The sequence below is a fragment of the Phalacrocorax aristotelis genome, chromosome 1 (genome assembly GCF_949628215.1).
Source record: "Phalacrocorax aristotelis chromosome 1, bGulAri2.1, whole genome shotgun sequence".
In the NCBI taxonomy this organism is placed as follows: Eukaryota; Metazoa; Chordata; class Aves; order Suliformes; family Phalacrocoracidae; genus Phalacrocorax; species Phalacrocorax aristotelis.
Genome location: NC_134276.1, coordinates 152,986,483 through 153,000,774, shown reverse-complemented (window position 1 = coordinate 153,000,774; position 14,292 = coordinate 152,986,483). Strand labels below are relative to the sequence as shown.

Sequence of the window (14,292 nt, the reverse complement as noted above, 5' to 3'; positions counted from 1 at the left end):
GAGTCACTGTCTCACAGATGCGGTCAAGGAAATCGAAGAACATTGAAGGGAAAATCATAACTCGCAGTGCAGCTATTTCTTGCTTGGCAAATATGGGGATGCTTCTTCTCACTCTCTGTACATCTCCATATGTGGAATTTTGCCTATTTATTGCACAATGAGGGATAAGTAGCTGTTAAAAGCACAAGAAAACAAGTGGTTTTGTGGAACATAATTAGTCCCATGGGGAGAGGAAGGCTCTGACACAGCCACAGATCACTTTCACAGTGAAGAAACTAATGACCTCTGTCATGTTTTGGCTGAGGAACTGGCCAAAGAGCACATGAGAGCAAGAGGGTTCAAAATTTCTTTTATACCACCTTCCTTTTCTGTTGCAGCTGATACGTAGCTCTGGATTTAAACTATTTTAAAGGTACTTAAACTGATGTAAAGAAGCTGCTGCAGCTGTTTCTGAGGCTGTACATTTATGGTAATGACGCGCTATTGCTACATGCCTTGTAACAGATGCCGTTTGCAGTGGCCCAGACTGTGGTTCAGAAGGCAAATGGCCTTCCAATTATTCGAACTATGCTGCATGTAACCCACCCAACAGTAAAGAAGACAGCAGTCTCACTGCTCAGGAACTTGTCTCGCAACGCCTCTCTGCAAAGTGATATAGGTGAGCAAAGACTGATATTGTCTCTCGGGCTTTCTTTCTCTCTTCTCTTTACGTTAAGCTTTCCTTCTTTAAATAAAAATTAAAAAGTGAAAAAAAAAAGAAGTGGATTTTTAGGTCAGACACCTGCAGTCATTTTACAGGGTTGAAAATAGAGTTTTGCCTAAGAAAGACTCTTACCTCAAGTTTTCTCTAAATTGTGTGTTCCTCGTCAGATACTTCCATTGATGTTACTTTCAGTAAATACATAATGGAAGTAAAATCTACATAGATTTGGAGGGGGAGTTTTTCTTCCGCTTGAAGTAGGGTAAAAGAAGGTGAGTGATGAGTGCTGTGCTGCCACAGCTTTGTAATCCTCTGGGAGAAATCATAGAACATCTCCAATTTTCTGGTGAAAATAATATTTTCTTCTTTTAGACACAAAGCTTTGGAAGCTTGCAGATAGCACAGTTTTCCCACCTAAGTTTTCTGAGAATGGAAGCTAGAAGAGGCTATAGAGAAAATAGTTCAAATTTTTTGGAGGACCTTATTCCTAAAACATAATCATTATTTTAACATCAGAAGCCATTTCTATTCCGAGTATTTTTATTACAATTTAATGTATACTTGAAATTTTTTTCCTACTGATAGGATAAAATAAATTCACATAATTTGTTGTCCTTTTCTGTGTTCCTACCAGAGGGGGAAGGGGAAATTACAGGCATATAGCTGGTTCATGGGGCAGACTAGCTTCCAGAATTATGCAGAACAGTCTCCTGGGCACTGTTTAATCCTTAGAGAACATTCCCTGTTAATTAAAAGATTATATGTTGTGGGGCTGATTTCAAAGGGATAATTCATATGGTGTCAAAAATTACAAGTGGTGAATCCCCCAGGAAGAGTAGGAATTAGCCTCAGAAGAAGAACTTGGGATTTTATCAGGAAAATAATTTATGAGAGAATGTGGGAAAGATAGAATAGCATGAATCTTCGGAGAAAGGTGCTTCATCTTGCACATTCACAGTCACTTTCTTGCTTTACCCGTGGTAGGAAGAACTGGGGTTCACCGGAAAGTGAACCTCTCCCCCATGAAAAGGTGTTCTTTTTGGTTGACTAAAAGCACGTGTGAATTCAGGTAAAATTCTCCAAATAATTTTGGCCAAAGGAAAACATTTGGAAGGGCATACAGTTCCCTAGATAAAGTGTTCATCAAGCAAAACGAACCTGTCATATGAAATTGAGATAAATTTAATATAAAACATCTCTAAAAGTTAAGTTATTGAAGAACATCAGAAAATTTCATATTTTACTTGAGAAAACCAACATTTGTTCTGAACAGATGTTTTCAAGGCACTGCCAAATTATAGTTTTTAAAAATCTCCTTCCTTGACTTACCAATAGAAGAAAAAAATGGGCTATCATGTCTGACATAATTGCTTTGACTGATACTTAGCATAGCAGGTGGTTCATCTAGTTTTAAAGGTCCTTTTCTAAATTGCATGTGATTTAATCTCAATATCCATGAACCTCATCACGCACCCAGCTGGAGAAATGAACAGAAACTCACAGAGAGCAAAGCGCTCTGTCCAAGCAAAGCGCTGGTGTTGGAGGCGAGAATGGCCCAAAATGCCCCAAACTAAAGCCCAGTGGTCCTTCTTACAGTGGGAGCAGCTGGCTAAGACCTACTGCTTTGATCTTCTCCGTCAGCTCTGGTCCACACAGCACAGATCTTACAGTACACAGTAGGATGCAGTTGCTGTCCAAAGCTGCTGTTTGCTGTTGGGTTGGCTGGTAGGGTGGCATCCAGCATGGTCAAAGTGATGCGGTGTTTCTTGAGCAGGGACAGACTTCAGAACAGGACTTTCTTCTTAAATAGATAGCTTACACACTGGCTTAGAAGGCTGAGTGTGTGCGTCTGTCCCCTCATAGTCGACCAGTTCAGCAGTAAAAATTGTGCTGTAGCCACCCTTTCTCAGTCTGCTGTATATCACTATACCCATGATTACCTATAGGACACAGGGCTTCTTGGGTAGTGGCAGCCTGCTGCTAGCACATGCCTAGGGACCTCACTAGGGTACACTAGGTATTAATGTATTGTGTACAAGAGGCAAAATACCTACTGTCCGATTTAGTGCGGACACAGCTTAACCTAAATTGTGGGGCTGTAATGCAGGTTTGAAACCGTGACTCTGTTGGGGGAGCAGACAGCACCCTGATAGGTGGTAATGGGAGGAGTAAGGTCTTGTAGGACCCCTAGATAAACCTGCACCTATTAGTAATGGAGTTGCTTGTCTCTCTTCCAACTTGTAGCAAGAGAAGTTTTGCCTGATTTGGTCTCGGTACTTCCTGAGTCTGTCCCGGCATCTGATATTGTCTGTGAAACCACAGCATCCATCTGCTACACTTTGTACAATTTGACACAGAGCAATTCTCACAACGCACGGCTTCTCCTGAGTGCTGATGGCCTACCAAAGATTATTACCATCAGCATGAATGACAGGTAAGATGCCTGAGAAGCCTTCCCTCCATTCCCTGGTGAAAAAAGAAGCTGCAACCTCTGTCACTTGAAGGGAAAAAACACTGCATCTTAAGGTACAGGACAGCTTAAACAAGTGACTGTGATGTGAATAGAATTGCACATATTGGGAAATACAGAAAAATCTCTTAAAACAACTGTTCCATCCACAGCTAAATTTGCCACGTTCCAGCATTTTAAATAGTTCCTCAGAAGATGATGGCACAATATCATTTATATTCTAATATTTATAGTGGCTGACCATCAGATCTGATCAGGCCCCAAAACGTTTCTGTATTTCCTGTTCTCTGTAACACAGCCCTGATAATCTTTAGCAGAAAAGTGCCGAGGTATATTTTATAGCGCTGATAGAACTGTACTTAAAAGTTATTTGTAAAGGGGCATAATAGATGAGGAATTTCCTTTAATCGTTATTTAATATGTAATCACATGCAACCAATGTTTACTCAAATGAGAATAATTAATGCTTCGTGAATGTGAATAATTATTCTGTTTGCCTTCCTCTCTTTTTACAAAATGAAAGAGGAAAATCATCTCAGTAAAGGAGGCCTCATGAGGCTCTGAATGGTTTAAATCCTATCTAACTAACCAGAGATTTTACCTGCTGGAAAGATCCTTTCAAATGCTTGTTATGTTGAGGTGTATTTTCCTCAACTGAATACGAACAGTATGATAGCTGCTCTAAGATGAAGGCCAGAGAGTACTTAATTTGTCTCTAGTTTTGAAGAATGAGTGAAGCAGGGAGGTATGTTGCATTTGTTTCAGTAGTCAGGACAGCGTGAAATGTGCCAGAATACCTAAAGAGCAGTAAACCAGCATTTAGGAGGAGAGAGGGACAGAAAAAAAAATGCTGCAAGGTTCTGTTTGCTGAAGTCTGCACATGCACTGTGATTATGAAGTGGGAATTTAAACATGTTTTATCATTCTTTTCACAACATTGCAGTAATATGTTCAGCAAAGCTAGTAAGGCTGCTTCAGTCCTCCTCTACGCCTTGTGGTCACATACGGACCTCCACAGTGCTTACAAAAAGGTAAGATCTGGGTTAGAGCAAAGACATGTCACCTGTCCTTTCGGACCTAGAACCCTCTCTTTTGTCTCCTGGGGCCCTTAGCACTTCTGCACTGTTAAGGAACAACCTATGATAGGCTGTCAAGTGGTCTCTGAATTTGGTGTTTCTATTACTTGTACATAATCCTGCACAAGCAACGCACGCCCTTAATTTTTGCTCATCTGTGTTCATATTCTCTGCTTCTGTGGTTTTATATCCACTGGCAAAGTTTATGAAAAACATTGCTGCTGCCTGCCAGAAGTCTCAGATGGTGAGAAGTAATGCACAGTAGGTGTCTGTCCACCACCGACTGAACCAACCTGACACAAAGAGCCTGAGGTGCCAGCAAAAGCAAAGGCAGGGTGAGGCAGCTTCCTGCTTTAAAACCAGAACAATTTTGTTCTCCTTGTTGTTTGTACGGTCTGTGAGCCCAGGTGTTAGTTATATTCAGACAAAAAGGTAGGGCCTGGGAAAGGTGTTGGCAAATATTTACTGCCACATTCAAAATCAAACAAAAAATGACCAGCATGAATCAGCCAAAAAACCATTTTATTTCTTGCCTTTTGAAGCTGGGTTGACTTCAACCTACCTACCTGCAACCTGCATTTCAAACTGTTTTCGTTCCTTGTTTCCCTTGCTGGTCAGAATTTCTGTCACCTAAAATTCCTTATACCCTAAAATTATTACATTTTCTCAAGCTCTAGCCTTTAGCGTTTATTTGTCAGCTTATTTCTTCTTGCAGATTTTTTGTTGAAATTTACTCCAAAAAAGTTATGTAGCGTCATATCCTTTAACAGTCTTACATCACACTCAGCAGTATACTGCCCCACAAACCAGAAATCTGCGTTCAAGAGTAAGGGTGTCGTACCCATGTGAACTCTAACTGGATTTTATTGTCTCTGGTTTTTTGCAACTGCATTCCTGACTTTACTGTACAGCAATATCCCCGATGGCATGAATTTTCTGAGGTCACTGGTACTTTGGGTATGCCTATAAGACACATTTGTCAGATGTGAGTTTCAAAAAATGCTGATTACTTGCTGCTCCTGTGCAAACTGGGTCTCCTAGAGATATCGGGTACAGCACTGAATACTGCAGGCTACCTAATGCCTAGACATTTTTGAACAGCCAGTCTAATAAGCAACAGAAATCACTTGATCAAATGAGACTGATAAAATCCTGAGTCATTTTGGCATTGCCCTGTACTCTTTGTTCAGGCCAGTTAATCTCAGCTGACATTAGTCACCTATGAGTTAGGATTCTGTAGAGCTTAGCTAGAAGAATAGGCTCCCCATACAGCCAGTGGAGAGAGTTGAGCAACTCCAGTAATTCATCTCACCTGTCTTAGACTGAACAGAGTCACTCCTGGGAGATGCCTGTCCTGTCTCTGTTGACCATAGAGGATTCTGCCTAGACCCCCTACCATGGCTCCATATCTAGTTTTTAGGCAGCTGAACCCTCCTTTCCCTTGCAGAATCAGCACTGAAGATAATGAGTTATTCTGTTTCTTTCATTCCAAAGGCTGACTTTAAGAAGGCGGATTTCATCAATACCCGGACCACAAAAGCCTATAACTCACTAAAAGATTGAATCAGATCATAACACCACTGAAGACAAATGAGATCATACATCAGTTAATGTAACTATCTTCACACAGTTGGTGTTGCCATCATGAACGAGGAAGTATCAGAAAAAGGAGTCTGATTTTATACGGGACTTGAGTGACCAGAGGATAGCTGTTTTGTGTTTTTAATCCTAATCACCTTGTTGTCACTGTATATATCAATTTAAGAAGCTTTTATCAACATAAGAATAACCAAAGATGAATTCTTCAGGGTGTCTGAGGTGAAGTTTCATCCAGGTTGACCACTAGTCAGAGCTTCAGATGACTGCCTTTAGTCTAACGGGCATTATACAGAGAGGTTTGAAATGCTGATTGGCAGCAAATTCTTTTCAGACTGTTTTATACAGATAGTTTTCTACAGTGGGTAAGCATCAAGTGCACTGCTCAGGGCATAGTAGTTTTTCACGCTTTTGTTTCTTCCCACATGCTAAATAAGAATCTTCAGGTTCCGTGAGTATACACAAGAAGCTGTTTCACTACCTGCGTTAAAAAGCACCAATGAAGTTAAAATTATTATTTTTTTATTGCTTGTATTCATGTGCTCACTGGTTCTTAAGCCTCTTTCCTTCGAGGTTTCACCAACAACAGCAACAAAACTGATTTTACATGGGTCTTGTCATCCCTTGCTCCTCTCATCCTCCCTCATATGGGGCTGCTGGAATTTATAACTGTGTACAGAAAGGGTTTTAACTAGAACCATGATCTTTCAGATGCTTTGGGCTAAACTTAGACCCATCATTTTTGCTAATTGGTGGAACAGTTATTTGCTGGTGATTCAGTGTTTAAGAGAATTGCATTTTCAAAATTATTCTTCTGATAATCTATATGTAGTAAAGGGAGTGGAGTCTTGCCTTTAGTTTTGAAGTAATAGATACACACACACGAGAGGTTAGACGGTGCTGCTCAAAGAATTCATCTGATCCTGCTCCATAGTCTCTTACTCAGAATCATCATCCTCCCTACAGCAATTATGTGCAATGTGATAACTGAAGGACTATGCCTGCACATGTGGGAATAGGTAACAGGAGGAGAAGAATTCCTAAGCACCTAAAGGCTGTTCCCATTTTATGATCCTCAGAGAGGGAAAAGAAGCACTAAAAACCCCCATCTGATACCTTTAGTAAGCAAGGTTATCTCAACAAACCAGTAGTTAAATTGTCCATTAAACCAATAGGAAATTAATATTTAAATATATAAAACTCTGTGGATTGGTTTATCAGCTGATGTGATCTGGCATTACTCTTCTGAAATCAGGGGAGCTAAGCTACATTTAAGGCAACCGAGACTTTGGCATATATATTTACAAGCCTTCCTGCACAAGTGGAGCCTGTCCTGTACCCCCACACTGAACTCCCTGCACAGGAGCTATTACAGCTGTTCTTATCAGAAGGGGATGCATAATCCTTGGTGTAGGGACCTCACAGAGGAGATCATCAGGCCTGTTCGTTTCAACACTCATGGCCAAAGGTCTAGCTCCTACCAGAAACTTGCAACCAGCGGATTGTGATATTGCACTGTGTCCAAACATATTTCTGGATATTGGGGAGCTAAAGGCTGCTGGTATGTGCACATAGTTCTCATAGGGTTCCCAGGAAGTCCCTCAATTGCATGCAGAACCAAACGTGTCCTGGGGAGTTAAGGAAACAACCCAGCTTTCACGTTACAGATCATTTTCACGATCATTTTCATTTCTGTTAGTAATCTGCACTTGCTTTGAATAACTCGAATTAAATGCATTCCAGTAAGAGGTTTTAAAAATACTATTGGTTTTTTAGGAGGTTGTTTTCAAAATACTCCAGGTCCAAAAACAACACAGGGGAAGGGAACTTACAGCACTGCATGTTGAGGAAATTGTTTGTGTAATTTTTTAAAAATATGATACAAAACAGACAATTAAAATCTAATTTTTTCTTCTGACTAACTTGTTAACCCAAGTAACACTGCATATGCCATGAATGACTAAACATCAGGAAACATGGACAAGTCTACTTTTACTGCCCAAAAAGTAGTGGTAGGCAAAATTAATATACAAAGAGTAAACCTAAATACAGAGTAGCATGGGCATGAAGGACTGCAGTCTAAAGATCAGGAAGGGGGCTTTTAGAAATACTCAGATATTGGTTTAGTTCTGTGAAACTCACAGGGTATTTAAAAAAAAAAAAAGAAAAACCAACCAAAACCAACACAAAACCACAAAGACAATGCTGGGCATTTTCAAATGCCCTATTTATTATACCTAACTCCCAGTAAGATGTGCTTAAGAATGGGGTGCAAACTTCTTGGGTTGTTTCTATTCAATGTGTCCCTTTAAAATCAAAGCAGTGTTCAGAAGTCACAAAGACGAAGTATCAGCCCTGGCAGCAACTGAAAGCTATAAACAGGAATGAGAAACAATGACACACCTTATTACAACTGATCTCCTACTTGTATGCAATCAAAAACATTTCAGCAGGACTCCAAAGAAAGCAAAGAATGTTAGTCAGAGAAATAATAAAGTGTTCTCTCTACTGCAAAAAATCTGCCTTTGGTCTTTGTTGTTATTAGTGAACCTACTTGCTGGGATGCAGCAAATGTGCGTTCAAGCCTTGGCCCTTTCTTTAAAAGGGCAAATTAATTTCTACATTAAATCTAAGTACAGAGACTTATACTTTTCTACAACAGGAGAGTGTTACTGAAGGCAAGCTGTGTAATGCTCCTGTTGGCATTGGAGTGCTCCTGCAAATAATTTATTTCAACTTACAGACCTCTTTGTCCAGTATATATGACTGATCAAAGCACCTGACATCCTGTCTTCACCTCTCTTTAATTTGTCTTTGCTAGTAAACTTTACCATGGGGTATGTCACCACTGAAGATCTCAAACGTATTTAGGATCATCCTCATCATAGTCTTGGACTTGGGAAATATAACCTCCTCTCTTGCTCTTTTACAGAGAGGAAATTTGAGACCTTGAATTTAAACATACTGGGTAGTGTCCAAAAAGTCTTTGGCTGAATGAGGAACTGACTCCAGGTCCTCCTATCTTGAGATAGTGTCTTAACCACAACCTAGTAAAATGACTGATTGTTTTAGTAGAAACTCTTAATTAGTATGGATAATGTTGTAGTAGATAACGCAGAACATATAGCCATTAGCTCATTTCCAGAGAATTAGTCATTCTTTTCCCCATTTCATCTTCCTACCTTTTTTCTACTGTCATTGCTCCTAAATATTAATGCTTTTTCTCCTCCGTCTCTTGCTAAATAGAATAAAACTATGTAAAATATTGCATTATATTGTGCACAGGGGTTTAGGTTACTTGGCTTTTTTTGGGGGGGAGTGGGGGGGAGGAGGGGTGTCTTTTGAATAGGAACATGCAGTATATTAAGAAAAGTTCAACCCTCTCTTCTGGAATCATAGAAAACTGCAGGTGAGATGAACCATCATGAGCCATGATACAAGAACCCCAGCCGTTTCACCAGCTACTGCTTTGCCTGGCAGTACATCCTCAAAAGGCAACTCACTAAAGCTGAGGGACTGTATCTCAGGCTGCCCATTTGCTTGTTACTCTGTTTAGCCCTTAGGCTCCAGCTCGCCAGAAGCGTTATGTTTTCCTTTCTTTAGGGTTCAGGACCAAAAAGCCCAACAGTATCACTTCACAGCCTTCTTCGGGGCACAGTTCATGAGATAGACTAATGAGCACGGTCACAGTGTGAATCACACACAAGCTATGCAAAGTGATGAGACTGATGTTTCCTAAGTTATTTCATCTCCAGCAGCTGCTCTTCCATTCTTTTGCTTTAATTGTTACTGATTAAAACCTCAGTTTGCATACCTGACTCATAGTCTAGACCCATCCCATGGGGAAGATAAGAGGACCTTAAGGCATCCTCTAACATGAGACAAAGATTTGGAAACAGCAGCAGAAACCAGGTTGAAGAACATGCACATTTGAGACCAACATCACAGGACATCAAGGACAAGGCTTGAAGAATCAGGTGTTAATATAACCGTGTGAGTCTACACTTAGCATATTGTTTTAGCTGTTGCACAGCATCTGCCCACTGAAAACCCAGAAGGAAGATTTGCTCAAATATACTGAAGACAGAAAGGGGTTTGTAGCAGGTAGTACACAGAGAGCATGGTTTTGCCGCTCTCTACAGTCATACTTTACACATTTTAATACATTTGCATATGATGAGGAAATAAGCCCATTTTATCTTGTTTCACATGTTCAGAGCCAAAACCATCTTTTTACACACAGTAGAGGTATTGTCAGCTCAGGATCAGAGATTAGAGTTTGCTTGCATCCTTTCTCCAGATATCTCTCCCAGTGTTGTGTCCAGTGTGACTGTAAATAATTCAAGTTTAGGAGCTTAACATTTGTTACAGATTTTTCCATCATTCAGCCTAAACTCTCATTCCATTATTGGTATCCTATTATTCTTAGTGACCTCTCAGACCAGTCTAAATATCCACACATGTGAAAAAGAGGAAGCAGGCATTTGCTTTACATGTCCTCAGCAGCTGCAGTTTAGAGCCAATGCTGCAAATCCCAAGGTATCAGAGTCCTCTGCTCGTGCTCTCACCCTTGGTCACAGGGCAGGCGGCAATGTGACCATGGAAAGGAACAGGGATCCCAGCTGCAAATACAGTGCTCGTTGCTAGTCTCTTTTTTCCATGACCACCACATTTCCCTCTGAAATTGCACAAGGCCCTGTCTTACCATTCCTACGTTTTGCAGTCGCTAAGCTGTAATCAGGTGTAGGGCTATGAGCCAAGCTGCCATCACTCACACCTTGAAAGGTGTTGGCCTCGAAAGTCCTCAGCCTGCACTTGCTTTCTGGGGCTCAGAAGGACACCACTTCTACCTTGAATGTAACTTAAATAAGCCTTAAATAAGCCCCTGTAAATTAAATAAGCTATTTCAAGTCTCCCTCAGTTCTAGAGATATTTAAGGGCATTGTTTGACCCTCAAAAATGGGTCAGGAATTGAAATAGCCAAGCCTGAGCCACTGGGTGAACACAGGAAAATGATGAAGAGTGAAAGGAGCGTCTTTGGCTGCTGCCTAAGAGGGTAATATCTTTCAGAAAGTTCAAAAACTTTCTGAAGCCCATGAAGGTCATAAGGTAATGGGCCCCAGCCAGAATAGCCGTGTTTGCCTTGGAATAACAACAAAATAAATCAGTGATGTAGCAGTACCAGTGTTGAACTCTGCCTGGAAAGCAAACCTGCACCTCAGGCTACATGAGCACACTTGAGTTTAACTCAAAACACTGGACATTGGGCATAGCCCTAATATAGAACTGCATGAGTTTAAACCCCCTGCAACTTTGTAGGGCTGGAGAACCTTGGATGTGGAATGCAGGATGAACGATCTGCAACTGAGATTAAAACAGACTTTGCAGAAAAAAAGCTGTTAACTAAAAGTGAGGAAATAATGTAAAGATAAAATATGCTTTTTCACTCTAAAACTTCCCCTTTGTAATAAAAATGTTGCTTGGCGGCATAGTTGGGCCAGGCTGTATGGTGTGTTTGTGCTGAGGTTAGCTTTGTGCTTGCGTTGCAGTTACAACACAGTAACGTGCAGGATGCTGCAGAGAGAACAATGGAGGCTTTCAAAGACAGCCTTTGTCCTTGAGGAGGGACAGGGCGGCCATGTGGGCTGCCAGCTCTCTCTGTTTGCTAGCACGTTGCATTAGGTGTGTTATCTGGATCCTGCTTCGTGCTTGAAATGAAAACTGGGATTACAGGAATTTTAGTCTGTCTTTTTCAAAAGTAAAATAAGGATACTTAAGAAGTTTCTTCTTTCATGATACTAGGAAAATAGCTGCTTTAAACGTATGATACATATAGCCTTGAAATAATATTAATAGGATTGTATTTGTTGTTAAAAGCATACGGACAAAGATTAGAGTTTTTAAAATAAAGGGAGGCTGTGATGAGAAACCCAGGCCTGATATACATGCTGTTGAAAAGGAGAACCTACAAAGTAATATTTGCAAGCAGCATTGTTGTAGTCTTTCCTTTTTTAACGATGCTACTACTCAACATGAAAATAGTTCAAACCTGGAAGTCAATAACTGATGTTTCCCAAAGCAGTAATGCTCCTGCAGGTGTTGCAAAAGTTTGTTTCTTTGTTTGCTTGGTATTGCAAAAGTTTTGGTACATCTTAAATGACTCAAAGAGATGGAGGAAGAATTGTCTTCTGGTGTGAAAGATTGAAGCAGAGGCATTTGAAAGAGCTGTGAGTGCCAGAGCGGTTCATTAAGGAAGGGGTAGGAAAGCTGGAGCGTGGGGAGGTGGGAAGGGAGCTGGCTTCTCTCTGGTGAGAGAGGAGTGGTGCCAAACGTCCAGTGAGAAGTGTTACCAGACAGGGTCAGGCAGAAAATGCTACCTTGGCAAGAAAGTATGAGGTGAATAAACTGAAAGTGAGAAAGGCTAAGCAAGCAGTGTGGAAAAGAAAGGAGAAATTTCAGAAGCTCTGAAATTCACTTGGCAGAAAGCAAGACCATCTGGATATCAGGAAAGAGGCACTTCCAGTGATTCCAGCAAGGGAGGACTTACCTCAGGAGACCCTCACTGCAAACCCTGACAGAGTTACTCACAACTGCCTTACCAACATGTAGATGGAGCAAACAAGAAGCTGAAGTGGATGCTGCCAAGGTTTAAGGGCTGGGCATTGCTAAGAGATTTTGTTTTGCAGGTTTCTGAAGTTCTGCACACTGAGCTAGGGGAAGTCAGCGCTGGTCTGGCATTTGCCTCTTGTACAGTCACATCTGCAGGCCGGCAGCCTGACCAGTGCTGTGCCTTCTGAATACACAGTGCGGATAACCCGTCCACCAAGGCCTTTTTTCCTCATTAGACCAGTTATTTTCTACTGTTAAGAAGACAGACAGATTCACCGTGACCTGGGCTTAGGGTTGTAATTAAGTTATTGTGGGGATAATAATGGATAGTAAATAGGGCACAATGAATTCTGTAGAAACATAGAATCATCAAGGTTGGAAAAGACCTCTAAGATCATCAAGTCCAACCGTCAACCCAACACCCCCATGCCTCCTAAACCATGCCCCGAAGTGCCATGTCTAGTAGACTACTCTCTGTAGTCTATAATATGCTCACCTATGAAAGAAGAGGTATTTAGTGCACCTGAAAAACATGGACCTGAGCTTTACAGGCAACCTCGTGTTCTTCACATCTACTGCAGTGGCTACAGATGTAGATCTGTTACATTGGCATTAAAAAAAAAAAAAAGAGAGAAAAAGCGTAAGAACCCAAAGTGGCCTGATCTGTGAAGGTGTTTCTATGTAGATTTAAAAGTTGGGCCCCACTTGCAATTTTGCATATTTTTCAACAGAGAAGCTCTGACTCAGAGAGAAGAAAAAAAAAAAAGCCCAGCACCCCAAGCCTGATTCACCACAGCGCAGCACTGGGGCAGCTTTGGAAGAACATCTACTGGTCCACATGCAAGCTTCGCTGTGTGACTTCAATGACAATGGCAGGCACGCGTCATCTGCTTCATCACCGCGTATGCCTCCTTTCCCCGCAGGGCCAGAGAGCACCCCAGCTTGTGGCAACCACCCCTGGCCCATCCCCAAGCCCTGTGAGGCTCTACCTATCTGCATATGGTCATGAATCGGTGCCTTGTTTCCCTCCGTTGCCAGAGCAAAAGCAATGCTCTCAGCTAGCCAGATGCTGCCCGTCGGGCTGGCTCCCCTCCAGCACCTGCTGTACCAGTGTGGGGCAGGATGCCACACAGTGGGGATGGCCACGGGTGGGCTTTATAGAACAGACACGTGGCCTGTCGCATGGATGCTTCAGCAAGGATTGCTTGAAGAAATTTGGGGTGAGCACATCACGTCAGCCTGGGAGGACTTTAAGCAGAGGCGAGTGGCCGCTTTCTACCCATCCTGTGGGCCCTCGCTCCCTGGGAAAAATGCACTTAGCAGCCTTGATCAAACAGTCGTGTTAACTGCAGTTGGAAAACCCCTTGGAAAGCACATGTCTGCTCTCAGGTTCTCCATTAAAGTCAGCAAATGCCACTTAGCTGATTCCCAGCCAGAAGAGAAAACAAAGGTAAATAAGGTGTAGCCCTGGACAGTGGTCCCTGATCTCTCATGAGTTTATACCAACCACCTGTGGCAGCTGTATAATTTGCTCTGCCTCTGTTTCTACTCGTGCAGTCTGCTTGTGGGGCCTTGGCTAGTACTTTTTTCTCTGTAGACACAGAGCTAAAAAAAAAAATTAAAAATCAGTGTAACATCTCAAGCCAGAGAAACTTTTAACAAAATTGTTGTTAAACATGAAATTCATGTTAAATGCTCATGACCCTGTGGTTTGGGCAAGAAGACACTCTCCTGACTGCTAACAGCATCACTGGCAAGGTTTCTTCCCTTCACCCCAGGCAGTCCCCAGGATGTTTAGCTCTGGATGCCAGCGAAGCCCCAGCATGACCTGCTGTCTCCAC

The 14,292-nt window shown here is 41.7% G+C and overlaps 1 protein-coding gene across 1 annotated transcript in view; it reads left to right on the top strand.

The window, feature by feature from the left end:
- The window catches only part of PKP2 (plakophilin 2), a 43,632-nt gene extending 35,272 nt beyond the window's left edge, over nucleotides 1-8,360 (top strand). Inside the window, exons 10-13 of the mRNA XM_075116730.1 lie at nucleotides 505-658; nucleotides 2,945-3,134; nucleotides 4,114-4,201; nucleotides 5,741-8,360. Coding sequence (XP_074972831.1) covers nucleotides 505-658; nucleotides 2,945-3,134; nucleotides 4,114-4,201; nucleotides 5,741-5,809 — 501 coding nt within the window. The 3' untranslated portion in view covers nucleotides 5,810-8,360. The remainder of the gene's footprint in view (nucleotides 1-504; nucleotides 659-2,944; nucleotides 3,135-4,113; nucleotides 4,202-5,740) is intronic.
- The last annotated feature ends 5,932 nt before the right edge of the window (nucleotides 8,361-14,292 follow it).